Here is a 16,582-nt window from a genome sequence, read left to right as displayed (position 1 = left end):
GGGAGATTTTAACACTGTCACTCTTTTTAGAGCAGAAATATTAGCTGGAACTGATCGTCAATAATGATGGCGAGGGTACAGTGGGTGTGCCAAATGATTTGTAATCGTTTTCACGAGCTGACGGCTTCAAAAACACAGCAGCTCATTTATTTCTCTTCTGTTTTTAAAGGGAGGCCCCAGTTCCATTTTCCTCCACAGGCCTCCTTCCGAATGTAATTCCGACAGCAACGTGGTGCCCGTGGCCATGTTGCTGGGGAGGAAGGTTTCTGCGTTTCCTTGATTGGCATCCCACAACAACAGGCCCAAACTAACCCATCAAAACAAACACTGCATTTTTATGGCCACCTGAAACTCACTTGAGGACCCTGCATGAAGACATGCTAGTCCTCAACCAGGGCCACCTTCTAATGCCACTCCACGGGTTCACAGATCCCTCCAAAATCAAGGTCAGTGGCGCATAGCTCTGTTCACCAGGGCAGCCACACCGTCTTTGGGGGCTTCAGTAAGTGTTAGAAAAACAGATTGTCAACAAGACACTCTACTCACCGGGTGGGGCCGGGGATGAAGTCTGGTTGGAAGGCTTTGCTTTCCCTTTGAAAGGTCAACCGAAATACAAGTGCACACGTGCGGGCGCGCGGGCGCACACGCACACACACACACGCGCATGCACACGCGCCAGTTCAAGCGTGCCTCAAACTCCGCTTTGTTCTTATCCTGATGAGCGCTCACCGTCTGAGTTTTTTTAAATAGGTTCAATCTGATTTCTGACACTGGAAAAACAAACCTAAAAGCAATTTAGAAAACACCTGCCCGTGAAGTCAGATGGCAAAATATCTAAAGCTTCTCTCGAAATCTGTGACCTCAGAGGCTGACATGGTTTGATGGGAAATTTAATGTAATAGGCTGCGAAAGCCAAGAGGCCTGTTGTCAGCAATGAAGTCTGAAAGTTAGCAGAATTAATAACACTGTACAATGGAAGAGCCCTCAAGGGACAAGGCTGCAGAACCAGGGCAGTGGGGAAAAATGACTTTTGAAGTCATTTCACTATGACATTCTGTCATCACTGCTAAACGGAAATAAAAAATCATCCGAATCACCACATGTTTCTTTGTGTGTCCTTCCCTTATCTAATATAAAGTAATAACACCCCACCCAGGCTGGGAATGGACCCTCGAGGGATTCCGAGAGCTCCATTTTGAATCGCTAAATGCAATAAGAATAAATGCAAGTGGGAGTCTGTTTAGCAGAGAGTGATGCCTGGTCTGTTGCCCATCGAAAGCCAATAAATCTCAATGCTTCAACAAGAGATGAAAATGGTTATCTCATCATTGCAGTGCCAGGGCAAAATTTTCTCTGAGCCAGAGTATTTTTATGGATGATTTATGTCCGGGAAGGATAGTTATTTAGCAAAATGGCAGATAATGATGAATAGAAAGTAAATATGAATAGCAGCAAGGGAGTGGTGCTTTGCTGCCGCAACAGACCAAACAAAATCCCTCCATAAAGTACATGCCACAGATAATTGCCATTACACTGAAGCTAGCATCCCTCTATGACTGGAAGTGAAATACAAATGAGCCCATCTGATTTAGTAAGTGATTGCTCTTTGTTGTTCTAGAATACATGCCCCAGGGGTCTGCTAATTTTTCTTGAAAGCATACTCGGTGTCTACAGAGTAGTAGTCACGAGCCCAGGCTTTGAGCTGCCTTGATGGGTTCAAATCCCAACACAACTGCCTAGTTGTTAGGCCCTGGGTAGGTTCCTTCCCTGTCCCAAGCCTCAGTTTCCCCATCTGTACCAGGAAGATGGCAGTAAATGACCTCTTAGGCTGGTGGTAAGGATTGAGCAAGGGACCCTACCCTGGTATAAAGAGCTTAGCACGATTCTTGGCACGGAACGAACACTACGTAAATACTCGCTATTTCTATCAGCCGGGGACCAGCCACCCAGGGAACTACTGATTACTCTTTTAATTTTCTCCATGCTTCTTCATTCACAGAATCTTTTGGGTAAGCCCAGAGTTAAGGTTCGAAAAAGAGGAAGAGGCCTGAGTGGAGATTTTGCAGCCTGGTTGGGTGGAGGTCAGCATTCACCCCGCACATTTTTTCATCATTCCACCATCACTATCCTTAATTCTCAAGGTACACGGAACAGTCACATTATCAAGCTGGAAGAGAAATAAGGAACAAAAGAAATTATTCATGGAGTTACAATGCAAAGAAGTCTATTTTAAAAATAAACAGAACTGAATTTTTGGAGCCTCTGAATAAAAGATAAGTTGACTGCACACAGAATGTCAAAAATGGAGTGGAAGGAAGGTATTCCCCCCCGCCCCGAACGCTTTTTTCTGTACTGAAGCGCTACACAAAGAAAAAAAAACCTAATTATAGTTTTAAATGTCCAAAACGCCATGTCCACCAAAAGCCCGATGCTCATTAGTACTAGTAATTAACTTTACAACTGTCAACACAAACAGCACACAGGCTGACAGATAGAGAGGAGCTCTGAGGGTGCTAATAAATCCGGAAATAACAACTTGACACACAGATGCACAAAAGGATGCAGGTGATAAAGAAATGTTGACATCAAATCTAATTATCTTCGAAACGGCCAACTACAGCACAAGCCACAGTCATGCACGGCTATTGCCGGTGATGAGCCCCACCGGAACGGCGCTTAACCACCGCCTACAACCCCGCGTTTACAGCCCTTGTCAGGGCTGCCGAGGACAATAACAAACAGGAAATTATAAGTGCCATGACCCCTCCAAGTCAAAAATCCAGTGATGAATATGGGCTCAGCAAGGCATGGCAGATTACCCCCTCACGAGTTCTAAAGCTGGGATGATATATGACATTTTTATCAGGCACTTTCTCAGGAATGTCACCAAGAGGAAAAATAAAGGCCCTGCGTAGAGGCGCCTAGGTGAATTATGCAACTGTAATTGCCGATCATAACCTGATATGAGTTGAAATTGCTCTGTTTTCATATTGAGATAGCATAAAATTGTCGGGAAATGCAATGGCTCCTTAATGTGGGCTAGATGAGTCTAATATTCTGATCATTTTTCACTCGGCTGCAAGGTAAATCGAGCTTCCTTAACTGAGCCACTGTGGCCCAGGGCAATCGAGGGGCCCAATTTTACACTTGAATTGAGCAAATATGTGTAAACTACGATTTTTCATATTTTCTGCATGCATAAGAAGATGAAACATCTTTATCATCTATTGTCTGGCTGAGCTTATACAAAATATTAGTTTATCTGTCCTACTTTGGTTCATTCCATAAGCGAGACACATAGATCTGAAGGACAGGCAATATCCCCCATATATAAAACAAGTCCATCTTTTATGCAGTCTCATTTCACAAGTTCTCCTATTTAAAACAACCACCACCACCACAAAAAGCGACACAGTGGCAGCATACAAAGGAAGAATTTTTCTTTTCCCCCCCAAGGGAGGACAAGGCGAATGAAGGCGCTAAACACGACCGACTGTCCCGTCATTTTCCTGTTGGTACACAGAAGCTGGAGAAAAGCCAAATAACCTCCGGTGTCCCTGCTAGATCGTCTCCCTTTTCCCACTTAAATCAGTTATACCGGCAAGGGGACGCTATCAGCATTTTATTGCTTTTCTGCTGCGGCCTGCGGCAAATGGAAAAAGAACGCGTTGGCTTCCTTCCTCCTCGGAGTCCGCCCTAACCTGGGAGCATCTTGACAGTGTGACTGCGGCTCTCTACTGCCCGGTCCCGTTCCTTCTTTTTCCTGAGCCCCATTCCCCTAAAGGGCAGAGGACCCAGGCCCAGCAGAGTGGCTTCTTTGTTACAAAGTGAATTTTCCCCCTCCATGACTTCTGCTTCTCCGCCGCGGGGGCCTAGGCAGCCACACAAGGCCATCCGTGTACATGGCAAGCTCTCCCGTAGGCTCGAGGATAAGGTCCTGGAAATGGGTCTCTTTAACGAATCAGCCATTATAAGGGCCGTTACAGCAGGGTCCCTCTGAAGATGTGTTCCTTCCACTGTGATATGTGACTGATCATTGGTGTATTAGCGCTTTATTGCCTGGTGTCTTTATCCTCTCGGCATTCCTAGAAGTATTCCATTGCTAGGCCTATGACATGACTCATCCTCTTGCCATGTTCAGCCTCAAGCCACAGTGAAACGTGCATTTATACAGCCGGCAAATGTACAAAGCATTAACATAATCTCGTGGGGTTTTTCTTCTTTTAGAGACAATCAAACAATTTGTTTTGAATCAAAAGACCCCTAGTTAACAGGGTTGTGAGTGACAGAGAGGTCAGGGAGAAATAAAGCACAGTGACAGATTGGGATGAGCCACCCCAACAGAGTCCAATTCAGCATGGGATGCCCAGAGCCCCGGGCCAAGAATTGAGGATAATCTTCCCTCTTCTCTAATGGGAGAAGTGGATGAAGTGATGCTTGTGGTAATCAGCTCCTGTATTTGTTATTTATTGCTGTGTAATAAATTACCCCTCCCCCCCCCCGACTTAAGGACTTACAACAAGGAGCATTATTATCTAGTAGTTTCTGGGGGTCAGGAGTTTGGGAGTTGGGTGGCTCTGGTTCCGGGCCTCTCACAAGGATGCAATGAACCGCTCAGCTGGTACTACAGTCATCTGAGGCTTGACTGGGGCTGGAAGATACACTTCCAAGGTCACTGGCGTGGCTGTTGGCTGGAGGCCTCGGTGGCTCACAGCATGGCAGTTGGCTTCCCCCAGAGGAAGTGGTCCGGACAGAAAGGGATTGCAAGTAGCTGCATTGCCTTTTATGAACTAAGTGCCCCCCTTATTCTCTCCGTCAGAAGCAAGTCACCAAGTCTAGCCCATACTGAAAGGGTGGGGATTACATAAGGCTGTGACTATCAGGATGGGGGGCTGGTGACCACTGCTAGATTCTAAGGTAACAAATTCAGCCAACACTGACTGAGTTCCCTCTAGGTAGCTGACCCCACAGTGGGGGCCAGGGATACAAAGGGTCAGTGGAAAACAAGGTACAAGCCCTCCTCCCGCCCCCATATTCTCAGACTTTACAATCCAGCAGGGAAGCTCGGCGCTCAATAACCAGAGCATGAGAGCTGGGGGTGGGAACACAGAAGCACAAAGCACTCGGAGCTTAAGATACTTAAATGAGAGCCATAGGCCCTTAGACAGAATGTTATTATACAGGCTATTATCATGCGCTGGCCATCATTTTTGGCTTTTCCCCAAATAATTATACATTGTCCTGAAAATACAGTGCTCTATTGTGACAGGGAGCCCTTTATAGGTACCAGGCATGAATCAGAGTTGGTTATCAAGCTTCCTTTCTCCAATGAGGAACTTTGGGCCAGGAGGGCAAAGACTTTCTTGATTGCCACCACCATTCTTCAGAGAGAAAACAAGACATAGGTGAAGACAGAAAATCTGCTTTCTGAGCCCTGGACATACCCTTCCAATCGCTAGATAATGGGAGACTGAATTATGCCCACAGGTGACCTGACCTGAACCAAACTAAACCAAAACAAAACTTTCCTGTATAGTTTACTGGCTATTCTGTATTCTCCGAATTTGTTGTTTTTAAGGTAATAGAAGATAGGAGTATAAGTTTTTTGTTTCTGTTTTTCTCATTTTGTTCTGTTTTTTAATCCTGAGAATCGACCCCTTTCTTCCTAGGGGATCTTTATTGAATTGCAACACACTCGATATTATTAAGAATTCTGATCAGAGGTAAACATGCAAAACACTCAGTCAAGGGGATTAGGACTCTTTGTTAGTGTTTACGTTATCTGTTTTTAATTCCTATATATCCTTTCTTTATCTCAGTGTTTCAACACTAATTGCAAAACAGCCCTCACTAACAGTAATGAGTCCCTGGACCTTTGCAGACCTCCAGACAGAGCTCAGTATGTAGATAAGGCCTCCCCTTAACAAGGCTCAGTATCTGGATCAAGGTCTTTTACTGCTTTTCCACTTTCTTTTGCTCATCTGGCCTTCCAGAGGCTAAACCAGCTCACTAAATCATGGAGTTCAGGGTGATATCTTAGTCAGTTGAGAGTCTAAACTCAGCTGAATCTATTGAAATGGATATGCTTGCTGTGCCTGGCTCCTTCAAGATACTTCCGTACTTCAAATGGAGCAAGACTGAGCATCGGTATACGAGAACGCCAAGTCCGGCGGGTTCCGAAAGCCGGGCCTCATCAAAACTGGGCCCTGTCCCCCAGTTAATCCTAGCTCGCTGGTATGAACCAACGAATGCTAAGTTAAGCTTGTACTATAGGATTTCAAGAATCAGGCACAGCTCCATTCTCCATCTTTTCCTTCCCTGAACCATCATGCTGCATTTGGGGTAATGTTCTCTGAGTTCTTCCCTGCATGGGAATCACAGTCAAAGTGTCAAAGAAGGAGAATGAGCTCTTCCATCAATGGGGCTGGTTCAACTGCCACTTCTTATTTTATTTAGCAAGACAGAAGCTACATTCTGTCTTCTCTTTCCTTTATCCCCCATTTCCCATTCAGCCATTTCTATGATTACAAATATCTTTTACACTTTTTGCGCTGCCGACTCACCTACACACTGAAATGGTACCTAGTTCATCTTCCTGTCTTGTCTCTTCCTGTATCCCCCTTCCAGAGACTTAATTCGGAGACTGTTGCTAAGCAACGATACATCAGAGCAGCCACTCACCAATCACTAATTGTCCTCAGCACTTTAGCCTTACAAATCCGGACAGCCTGCAACAATGGCAAGGACCTTCAGTGGCCAAAAACACACCCAGAGGTTTCTTAGCTCTATGAGGACAGAGGCCCTGATGACCAGGTGCCACCATCACCGCAGTAACAAAGACTTCCGGCCCCATCCCTACTGAATCGTACCATTATAAGCCCATTGGCTTGGCACACTGCTCTCGGGTCCTGCTCACAAAATAAACCGGAGGGACGGCTGGAAATTTCTGAACACACGCACGGATGAAAATGAGCACACCAGCTTTTCGCACGCATTTACCTTCCTCCCCACTGGCCACCCCGTTTCTTTAGTTTCTAGTTGAATTGAGGATCTATTAGTAAGCAAATCCCCGGCCTCGATTTTATGGTGAGTGTAATGGAGCTAATTTCTCTAATGCTAGCAGTTCATGGAAAAGGTCTCTCGTGGCCGCGCAGGCCTGGGATACGCAGCAGCTGTCAGAGATGCCGCTAAGGAATTCCTTATTAGCTAAGATGCAACCAGGCAGAAAACTCATTACACAGTGCTAAATATACTTAATCACATCTATTAGAGAAAAATGAACTTGATAATTACAACAAATAACTAAACTGCAGAAAGTGTTCAAGGGAAAAACAACAACAACAACAACAACAACAACCCACACCAGGATCTAAGTACACAGGGAATGTGAGCTGCACCAGAGTCAAGGCGAGACAGGAACGTGTGTGTCTTTGTGCGGAAGGAGAGACCAGTCTCAAGGTAGGTGGACCTGATTTAAGTTGCCTACTTAAATGACAGATTTACGTTTCAAAAGTGCCCTGGTTTATTTAGTATATGTAAAATTTTAATTAGGAAGGAATCCTAGGAGGGTAAATGCTTTGTTTGTAGACTAGTTCTCTCGGGGGGCGGGTGGGGGGGCCGGGGTGCTGTAAGGGAGCCCACAGTAAACACTCAGTTTGACAAATAGAGATCTAGAATAGCTCCCTTACACCTACGGCTTCCCTGGAGCCTGACAAATGTTGAGAGCCAAATTTGTCTTTTTCTCTATCCCAGAATTGAAGTCCCTATGTGGGGGGTGGGGGGTGGGAGTGGGGGGGCACCTTTACCATCCCCATCTGAGGAACGTACAGGAGAAGCCCCACAGTGAATGTCGCCTATCACGTCTTCCCCATGCCTGACCTCACTCAGGAAGTCACCACTGACAGAGGGGGTTCAGGGCAGTTCCGCTTCGGCTGGCGAGGCCGCAGAACCAAGTTAACTCTGAACCGAGACCCAGCAGGAGATGATCTTGGGAAACCAGGAGAAGGGGAAACCTGATCACAGTTGGTCGTGACGAGAGACACCAGACTTCTGGGAGAGAGAAATGGAGGGTGGCTAGAGATAAGAAGTATCAGAAGAAAGGTTGAAAGACAGGAGATGCCATCCTGTTGCAGAGTTAAGGGGAACCCCAAGAAGATGTGACAAGCAAGCGCCAAAGCAGGCCAAGCCTGGAGGAGTCCTGAGTCGCTGGCAAGTTCCTCTCGGCAGAGAGGAAAGATGGGCACAGTTTTTAAGCACAGAAGCGTCAGGAGGGTTTCATCTCCCTCAAGTCTGCTGAAGAAAAACATGCTGCCTTACCTTTGACCACTGATGATGGCAGCAAGAGGCCCCCATCCCCCTGACTCTAAACACTGGGCAAAGCAAAAGTCAAGCCTGTACATCCACACAAATGATTGAGAAGCCCTTTCCTCTTATTATTCATATTTTAAAGGGAATGAAAACAGAAGCACTAAATGCGATTAAAGTTTCCTGGTCAAAGAGGTCTACTTCCCTGTCTTAACTGGTTTCGTGGAATGGCCTTTGGCATAGGTGAGGGACGTTCTTGTTTTGTCACCAACTCAAGCTCTAATCTTGTCATAGTTTCCCGCCAGGAAACCTTCCCAGACTAAGCCCAGAAGCTTCTAGTGCAGTCCCCTCTAGCCCTGGCAGTACCCTACCCCCCCCCCAAACTACCGTCAAGGCAAAGGAGCCCCTGTGCTGGCAACACCAGGACAGGGCCCTTGCTTCTCCCCATGAGATGTGAACACAGAAGCAACTCCAGAGTTGCTGGCAACCATCTTGTGACCCAGACAGGACAGTCTGACGGGGGGACCAACACGAAGGAGGTAGAAGCAGCATACAGAGCAAGAGGACACAGGTCAGAGACACCTCATTTGAACCCAAGATCGAACTGTACTAAAGCCAGATATTCTTGTCCTTTTCAAACATATGAGACAATAAATCATCTTCCCCACTATGTTCCTCCACCTCCCAGCCAGGCTCTTTCCCCCACCTTGAACTGAAGGAATCCTAATAACGGAGCACCAAACGTCCCCTATTGACCGCGATGCTTCCCAGGGACTCAGCCTGCCCCTGAAGAGCCATGTGACCTAAGAGGACACATGAGCCAGGTGACTGCTGATGGCGCTTAGCGCCTGCATCCTGCAGTCCAGATGCCCCGGGAATGGGCATTTCGGAACCCCGGCCACGACACGGCGGCTCACTGGGCACTGGCTCTGAGAGCTGCTGGGTCCAGAGATCAGAGGACGCGGGTGTATCAGCCCAAACCAGCCATCCAGCTGCACTGTGTTTCATCACATATCAATTTTTACTGAAAAGAAAACCATACAAATTTAATCAGCTCTTCATATGGAAATATTTAACTTTTTTCCCCTGGAGTTGTTTGATATTATTGTTTTAAGAGTCAGGATTAAAAAAAAAAGTCAAGATGTGTGATAGTGGTGGACACAGAAAAGCATCCATTTCTGGCAAGAATGCAAGTCTCATTTCCAGTAGACTCAAGTCTTAAATGCACTGGCGTCTCCGTCAATTGCCTGGCTCAATGAAGAACATATTACATGCCCATAACCATGAAGTAGAAGACAAGAATGATTCATCCTGCACAGTCCTCACCCACCGTCAAGGCAGAACGCTATTATCAGTGAGAATAATATGATCTCAGAAAAGCTCCTGTTGCCCACAGGTTTAGGGAGTGTTCTGTTTGGCATCCAAATCTCTGAGGCTTCCATTTCGCTCCTCTGCCCTTCAAAGATGTTATCCAACAGCCCTGTTCCAGAGCTTTTAATCTCTGAAAACCTATAACGTGGAACTCTCTTACATATACACCTATTAAAGAACTATGTTCTCTCTCAGTAGTCATAAAGTATAAAACACCTCTTAAAAGAGACTTCCTTTGTTTCCCAGCCAAGGGCACATGAGACAAAAGAGGCTGCCTTTTAAATATAATTTTAAAACACTGTATTAAATAAAATGAAGTATTGATATACAAAGTGATTTAAAAACAAGGGCTGCTTTTGAGATCATGGGCGTTTTTAAGTGCAAAAGTGATGTAAGCTGTCGGCTGAAGCCAAGAATTTTCCGTCTCAGAAATGGGTCATCAGAAACTTGGGGGGAGGGGGGCGAGGTGGTGAGGAAAACATCGTGCCTTCTCACCAACTGCACTGGGAAGACTCGTTAAGTGTGAAGACCACACATCGCTGGTGCCATTCGTGAGGAGGGCAGGTCCACTGCAAAGCCTGGCCCGTCTCCACCCAGGACAAGTGTCCGAACTGTCCTGAACTGCCCCAAACCCCAGTCTCAAATCCTTACAGTTACTAGTAAAGCATAAACTACATTTATGCTGGTTGTGCTGCCATTAGACACAATCCGCAACCAGATGAATGTTCTCGGCGCTACTTGGCTTTATGGTGGGGGAATGTGTCTATTTACTCAATGCCACGGTATCCGCCAGGTGGCCACGGTTGATCTGGCAGGCTCCCGAAGACCTCTCCTGGCCTTCATCATGTTAGCAACACTTACCTTTCCCCTTGGAGGGGGAAGAAATGGCAGAAACTGTGAGCAATGCAGAAAATGTTAAGCCCGTTCCCGAGAGGAGGGCTTTCTGGAAGGCAAAGCACAGACAACTTTATGTTGACGTTATGGATAATGCTTTTTTGGAGAGGAAAAAGAAATCCCATTTCTATTATGCAATCAGGAAATTGAAGATGTCTATCTCCAGATAACCAACTGGTTGTGGTACGATTTCAGCTGGAAACTTGCACAGAGAATGTTTTCCTACTGTCGGTGCTAGTGTTTCTGTCACTTTACATTGACTTTTTTTGCTCTCTGTAGCAAATAAATCAGAAAGTTAATAGTTCTGTTGATTTGTTGGAGCTTTTTTTTCCCCCCTTCTAAAAAAATAAAGAAAAGAAAAGAATAGCTTTAAAGGGGGAAAAACTGATCCCAAGCGTGTTAACAACTCCATCGCGGTTTCAGGCTGTGGTCATGCCAACTGTCTAGTAAAAAGAGAAATTCCACTGTAGCAGAAGTAATAAAATCTTCTTTTAAAGCACAAATACCATGCGGGGAGGAAACGTAAACCCTTGCTTTGGGACAAGGAAGGTGGGGGTGGTATGAAGTAAAATATGGACTGGAACACAGGGGATTTGCGGTGACCACGCTGCTCTGGATAATCTTCCACCAAAAGCAGCTGTTGCCATGACCCAAAACCTTCTCTTTCTCTTAATCCATCACCTAAAGAATTTTAGAAAGATGTAAGCTATTATCTGAGGCTATCTTCATTGTTACTCATAAGGCAAAATATTTATCGCCCACTGTTTTTTCCAAGCAGCTCATCTCTGAGATGGATCGTCAGGAGATTCCCATCAGTGGGGCAACATGCCCATGGCAAGCGAAGCGTGGCTGCCCTGGGAGGGAGACAGGTAGACGGGGAGAGCAAACTTCTGTTCATACTCATCTTCACCAATACGCTGTTATCTGGCCCCAACCACAGAGCCGGGCATGTAACATCGGAGTCCTCTATCTGAATTTCTAGGTCTCATAATTGACAAATAATTGACTTTCCTTAAAATCAGGGTCAAAGCTCCCCAAATTGCCACCCTTGGTGATGAACACACTGGGCCAACTGTTCCCCAGGCAGCCAGGAGGAATCCTGTCTGCCTCACAGGCCCCCACTCAGTGGCTCCAACAAAAGGCAGCAGTTGAATGTGGAGAAAAAGTCAAGTGAAAAGAGCGAGGATCCTGTGACATGGGGCATTCACCAGCCAGATTGTTTTCACACAATCACTCAATATCTCTGATGATGGCCAGACTTGGAAGGGGGATCCGTTTGCCAGGTATCGCTTCGACGCGGAGAGCCAGCAAGCTGGAGGCAGAAGGCAAAGCCGAATTCCTGTTTCCTCATTCAGGCTGTCGGTTAAAACACCCACACATCCTTGATGCACAGCAGAACCCTGGGAAAAAGCGCCGGCAGACCCACAAGGGGCAGGGCCCCACAGGCCTGGCTATCTCGCAGCTTCTATGGCCTGATTGGCCCTCCCTCTTCCCCACGTCCTCACATTCTGCCTGAGGGGAAGGAGGGGCGGCTCCTGGGGAGGTAAAATGCTGAAGCAGGCAGCCCCAGCCACCACCTTAACACTTTAATAAATTAAATGCAAAGACACAAAGAATTGTATTTCATTTCATCTGGTCTTTACCTTGAGCCCTCCAGCTGCACGGGCTGTCCATAAACATTACACTCCCCCCCACCCCCAGCACACTTTGGATTTAATTGTATTCCTAATTGAAAATGAAAATTAATTTGCTTTTCATCAATTCCAGGTGGTAGATCCGCCCGAAATGGGAGCAGCGCCTCTTTTCTTTCTTTCTCTCCGAGTGACCACACGCACGTGCCCATAAACACCAGTGGGCGCCACGGGGGGAAACAGGCCACCGCACCGTCTTGAGCCAGGGCCGCCGGTGTCCCTCTTCCCCTTGCTGATTGGCACCGTTCGATTTTTAATAAAAGATTTACCAAAGTGACGATGCGGGAGGAAAGAGGCCGCTGACAGACTCGCCGGGTTCCGCGCGTAATGAAGGCTGTGGAGTTACAGATGTCGAACAATGGGGGCTTACATCGAGATGGACGCGGGGATCACAAATATCCCGGCATCTGGTTTCTTTATCTAAGTACCTTTCTTACGGTTTGGATCTTAATTTTTTACAGTTGACAGCAGTGTTATTTGAGCCAGTCAGTGGCATCTGGCTGCTGGAGGGAAAAAAAAAAAGAAAGAAAGAAAGGAAGAAAGGAAGAAAGAAAAGAAAGAAAGAAAAGAAAAGAAAAGAAAGAAAGAAAGAAAGAGAAAGAAAGAAAGAAAGAAAGAAAGAAAGAAAGAAAGAAAGAAAGAAAGAGAAAGAAAGAAAGAAAGAAAGAAAGAAAGAAAGAAAGAAGAAAGAAAGAAAGAAAGAAAGAAAGAAAGAAAGAAAGAAAGAAAGAAAGAAAGAAAGAAAGAAAGAGAAAGAAAGAAGGAAGGAAGGAAGGAAGGAAGGAAGGAAGGAAGGAAGGAAGGAAGGAAGGAAGGGGGGGAAATCTCCATGCACTTTAATTAATTGTGGAGAAATTACATGGTCCTCCAACCGTGTAGTTTGTCATCAGTGCACATTACAGATTTATATTAGATGTTTCTCCACAGTGTCAGGAATAATTAAAAGGGGGTAGGAAATGATGCCAACCAGCAATGCTTTACATCAGTGGTGAAAGTTTTATATTTATTACAGCCAAACAATTTTAGAAGAAGATGTCAATTCTGAGGCTCGACTGTGCATGGAATACATATCAGGCTGCGGGCAAAGCCAATGCTGCTGGAGTAATGAGAGAGGGCGAATGTTTAATCAGGCCGACTAGAATTGGTATGGCGTGCCACAGTTATTAAGGACGCGGCATCTCCTTTTCTCAGAGAAACAGTCACCCAAAACAATAAGTAACATATGCCTTTTTCTTTTTCCTGAAATGATCTTTATCCAATTGTTCTTTCTGATCCTAATAAGAACAGATGTGCCAACTGTATGCCAGTCACTTGTTTTGCTCAATTAATTTGTGTCACACGTCTATGGCTTGGGCAGCATGGGTGGGGTCATGTAGTAAAGAGGTTTCAAAATGACTTTTGCTTTCATTGAGCCCATGATTACAGCAGCCCTGCCAGGCCCTCTTCACGGAGGACGCCAGGCCCAGACGACAAGCCATCCTGCACCCACATCAGCTGAGAAACTCGGATCTTAGTCATCCGTGGTAACGCTGAACAAACCTGGAACTTATTCCTTTATCTTTTCCCGAGGTCAGAGCCAAGAACTACATTTAGAAGCAAAGGTCACCAAAAAAAGCAGATAAACGTCAAAGGGAACGGTCATCCAGGGGACATCAATCTTCTGATTCCCTTCTTGCAAGAAACCAGATTTCCTTTTGTATCACCAGCACATCGGGCAGCACATTTCAGGGGGATTATGAGATGCCCTCCACCTTCATCCTGCGTCTTGCAGGAGAGTCAGTGCATGTGATAATCCCCTAATATGCCATGCCTGTCACTTCCTATTTATTAGCTTCTGGCCCTGGATATTTTCATAATTTCCGTTTAGCTGGCGTGGCCCCAGAAGTGGAGACATCCTGGGAGTCACAGTCTCAGGACAGCCTTACCTTTGACCCCGTGGACTCACAGGAGACCAGGGCGCCAAAAAGTGATTCTCTCCCGAGGGTCTGTGGTCTACACAGCGGGAATCCCCCTCCCTTAGACCCTCACAAGATATGAAAAAAGGCAACTGAAGCTTTACATAGCAACACAGGTCTCAGGGAATTGCCAGGAGAGGTATCTAAAAGGGGGAGAATTCGTTTCAAGTTTAGCAGGATTTTTCTGCAATAAAGTAATAATACCCTCAATTATGTTAAACACTTTAATGATGACAATATCCTTAAATTACAGTGCTTTAAAATTTTTAAAGCGCTTTTGTAAATATTACTTCATTTTACTAATATTTGTGTAACTCAATGGAGAGGTATATAAAGGGGGGTAATCGCAGCACTTTTCTTCTTTGGAACTAAACAAAACACCCACCTCAGGCACTTTTTCCCTTTGTGATGGCTTAGAACAGTGTTCAGCTTTCTAAAGTAGTCTCTGTAGTTCAAATACAATCTAGAGGTCTTCCTATGGCCCCGCCTTCCTTCTGACTATTCCTACCTCCTCTACTCCCCCTCGAACGCCGCTCCCACATGCTTCCGGTTCCTCCACGGGGTCAAGTCCATTCCCACCTCAGGGACTTTGCACTTGCTGTGCACTTGCTGTTCCCGCTGTCAGGAACACTAACTCCATGTCTTCACAGGGCTGTCTCCCTCTTGGATTTCGGATCTCAGCTTCAATGTCACCGCTCAGAGACGCCTTCCCTCAAATCTCTAACCACTACACTCATGCTTCTACCCCATGCCTTCACTCAGTTTCTGACATGATCTTCTTTATGTATTTTTTTAACAGGGGTCCCCTGCATTGGAACGTAAGCTCCAAGAGAACTTGTAGAAATACTACAAGTTCAGGGTAGATTTCTCTGTATGCCTAAAGAGATCCACAATTAGTTTCAAATAATCGACGTGCCACCTTTTTCTTTAATTCAGTAGAATGTCTTTAATCCGGGTAGTGTAACTGAGATTTTTACCACATAAGTGATTTTTCTTCATCCCGTTTGGATTTCAAAGCCGCTGGTGGAACCTCTCCTTTGGAGTGAGTCTAAGGAAATTAACCACATTTGACTGTTGTTGATTCACAGCTGTTATTATTGGAAAGAAAAGAATATTAATAAAAGGTCAAGGCACCGCATCTCATGTCCCTAACGGGATTATTTTAAAGTCAATTATTTCACTGTTAGTATTGTAAGTGGTTCGCTCACTAGCTGTGAACTCTGCTTTGAACTGAGGTTTGCCCAAGTTCCACCAAATCCCCATTAAATGCAGCTGCAGAGAGGAGCACCTATGTACAACTGAGGCCAAGGCAGGGATCACTGGCTCCCATCACTCTGGCACTGGCCAGCCGGTGCCCATGGCAATCCTGCACACCGGGGACTGACCCGGGGCGAGAAGAAAGGAAGTTTAAGTGAGAACAGGCAGACTGGAATTCAATACCGAAAACAAAGTCCTCCAGGAAGAGAGAGGCCTACTAGGTGACTAAAGACAAGATGGAAATCTCTGGGGAGGTTACGACTGGATAAACCCTGGCTAATCCTGCAGGGGTGAAAACGCTACCTACCTCCATCCCCGTGTCTCTGGCCCCATCTCGGCCTAGGTTTTCTTCCTTCTCCCCCACCCCTCTCTGTCAGCTGGGAAACAAAGAGTCCTGCGTTTGGAGAAGCAGAGGCACCTCTGAGATTGCTCCTGACAACATGTCCTTCCTCACCAAATTCACTAAACGTTGCTTTCATTAAACCCCAGTGGCACTGTGCTCAGCTCCACGGTGTACAGGTAGCTGGGAAGAGCAGGTTCCTGGGGTCGGGGAGCAAACAGTTCAAAGCCACCTGACAGGTGGAGCACGTGGAGTGTGTCAGCTCAGCTGGGATCCCTTCCCTCTGCTTCTCATCCTCCTTGAAAACCCAGCTTGCCCTTTTCAAGTAGAAGGAGCAGTGCAACCAGAAGTCCCAGTCCCCCCACCCCCGCTTTCACAGCCCTGCTGGCTGCTCTTGTCCCTGTCTCCCCATGAGGGCAGGTTGGAAATCCGACGGTTCGAAGAGACTGGATTTTCTCCCCTGGTTCTGCGACCTACGGTAGACAGTGAAATTTGGCAGGGAGGGGCTCCTGGGTGGGAGAGGCACTTTCCAGGTTGAGCGCCATGTTGGTGCATCTGGGTATGGCCACGGAAAGAACTTCACTGATTGTCGTCTATAAGTTGTGCCTCTACAGACCTGAAATGTTCTCGGCTTCCACCACCCGTTCTGAAGCCCACTGGTGTCAAGTTACATGATGCGACTTTCTTCCCAACTCCTGGATCCTGCTTCTATTTGTGATTGAGAACATCTTACCCTCTGACTGCCTCTGTGGGTCATTTTTCTGGGGCCC

General features: G+C 46.2%; 1 protein-coding gene across 2 annotated transcripts in view; it reads right to left on the bottom strand.

Moving 5' to 3' along the window:
* The window catches only part of FTO (FTO alpha-ketoglutarate dependent dioxygenase), a 372,292-nt gene that overhangs the window by 46,850 nt on the left and 308,860 nt on the right, over window positions 1-16,582 (bottom strand). Inside the window, exon 9 of one of the 2 annotated variants that reach the window (XM_028093856.2) lies at window positions 15,203-15,263. The exons of the other annotated variant lie outside the window; for it this stretch is intronic. Within the exon in view, the coding sequence (XP_027949657.2) occupies window positions 15,227-15,263 (37 nt within the window). The 3' untranslated portion in view covers window positions 15,203-15,226. Of the gene's footprint in view, window positions 1-15,202; window positions 15,264-16,582 lie in introns of those variants that run through there. 2 annotated transcript variants of the gene reach the window in all.

This window comes from Eumetopias jubatus, unplaced genomic scaffold, assembly GCF_037043125.1.
Source record: "Eumetopias jubatus isolate StellerSeaLion01/CBP00866 unplaced genomic scaffold, mEumJub1_p1.0 scaffold_10, whole genome shotgun sequence".
Lineage (NCBI taxonomy): Eukaryota > Metazoa > Chordata > Mammalia > Carnivora > Otariidae > Eumetopias > Eumetopias jubatus.
This window is presented reverse-complemented; position numbering and strand designations above follow the sequence as displayed.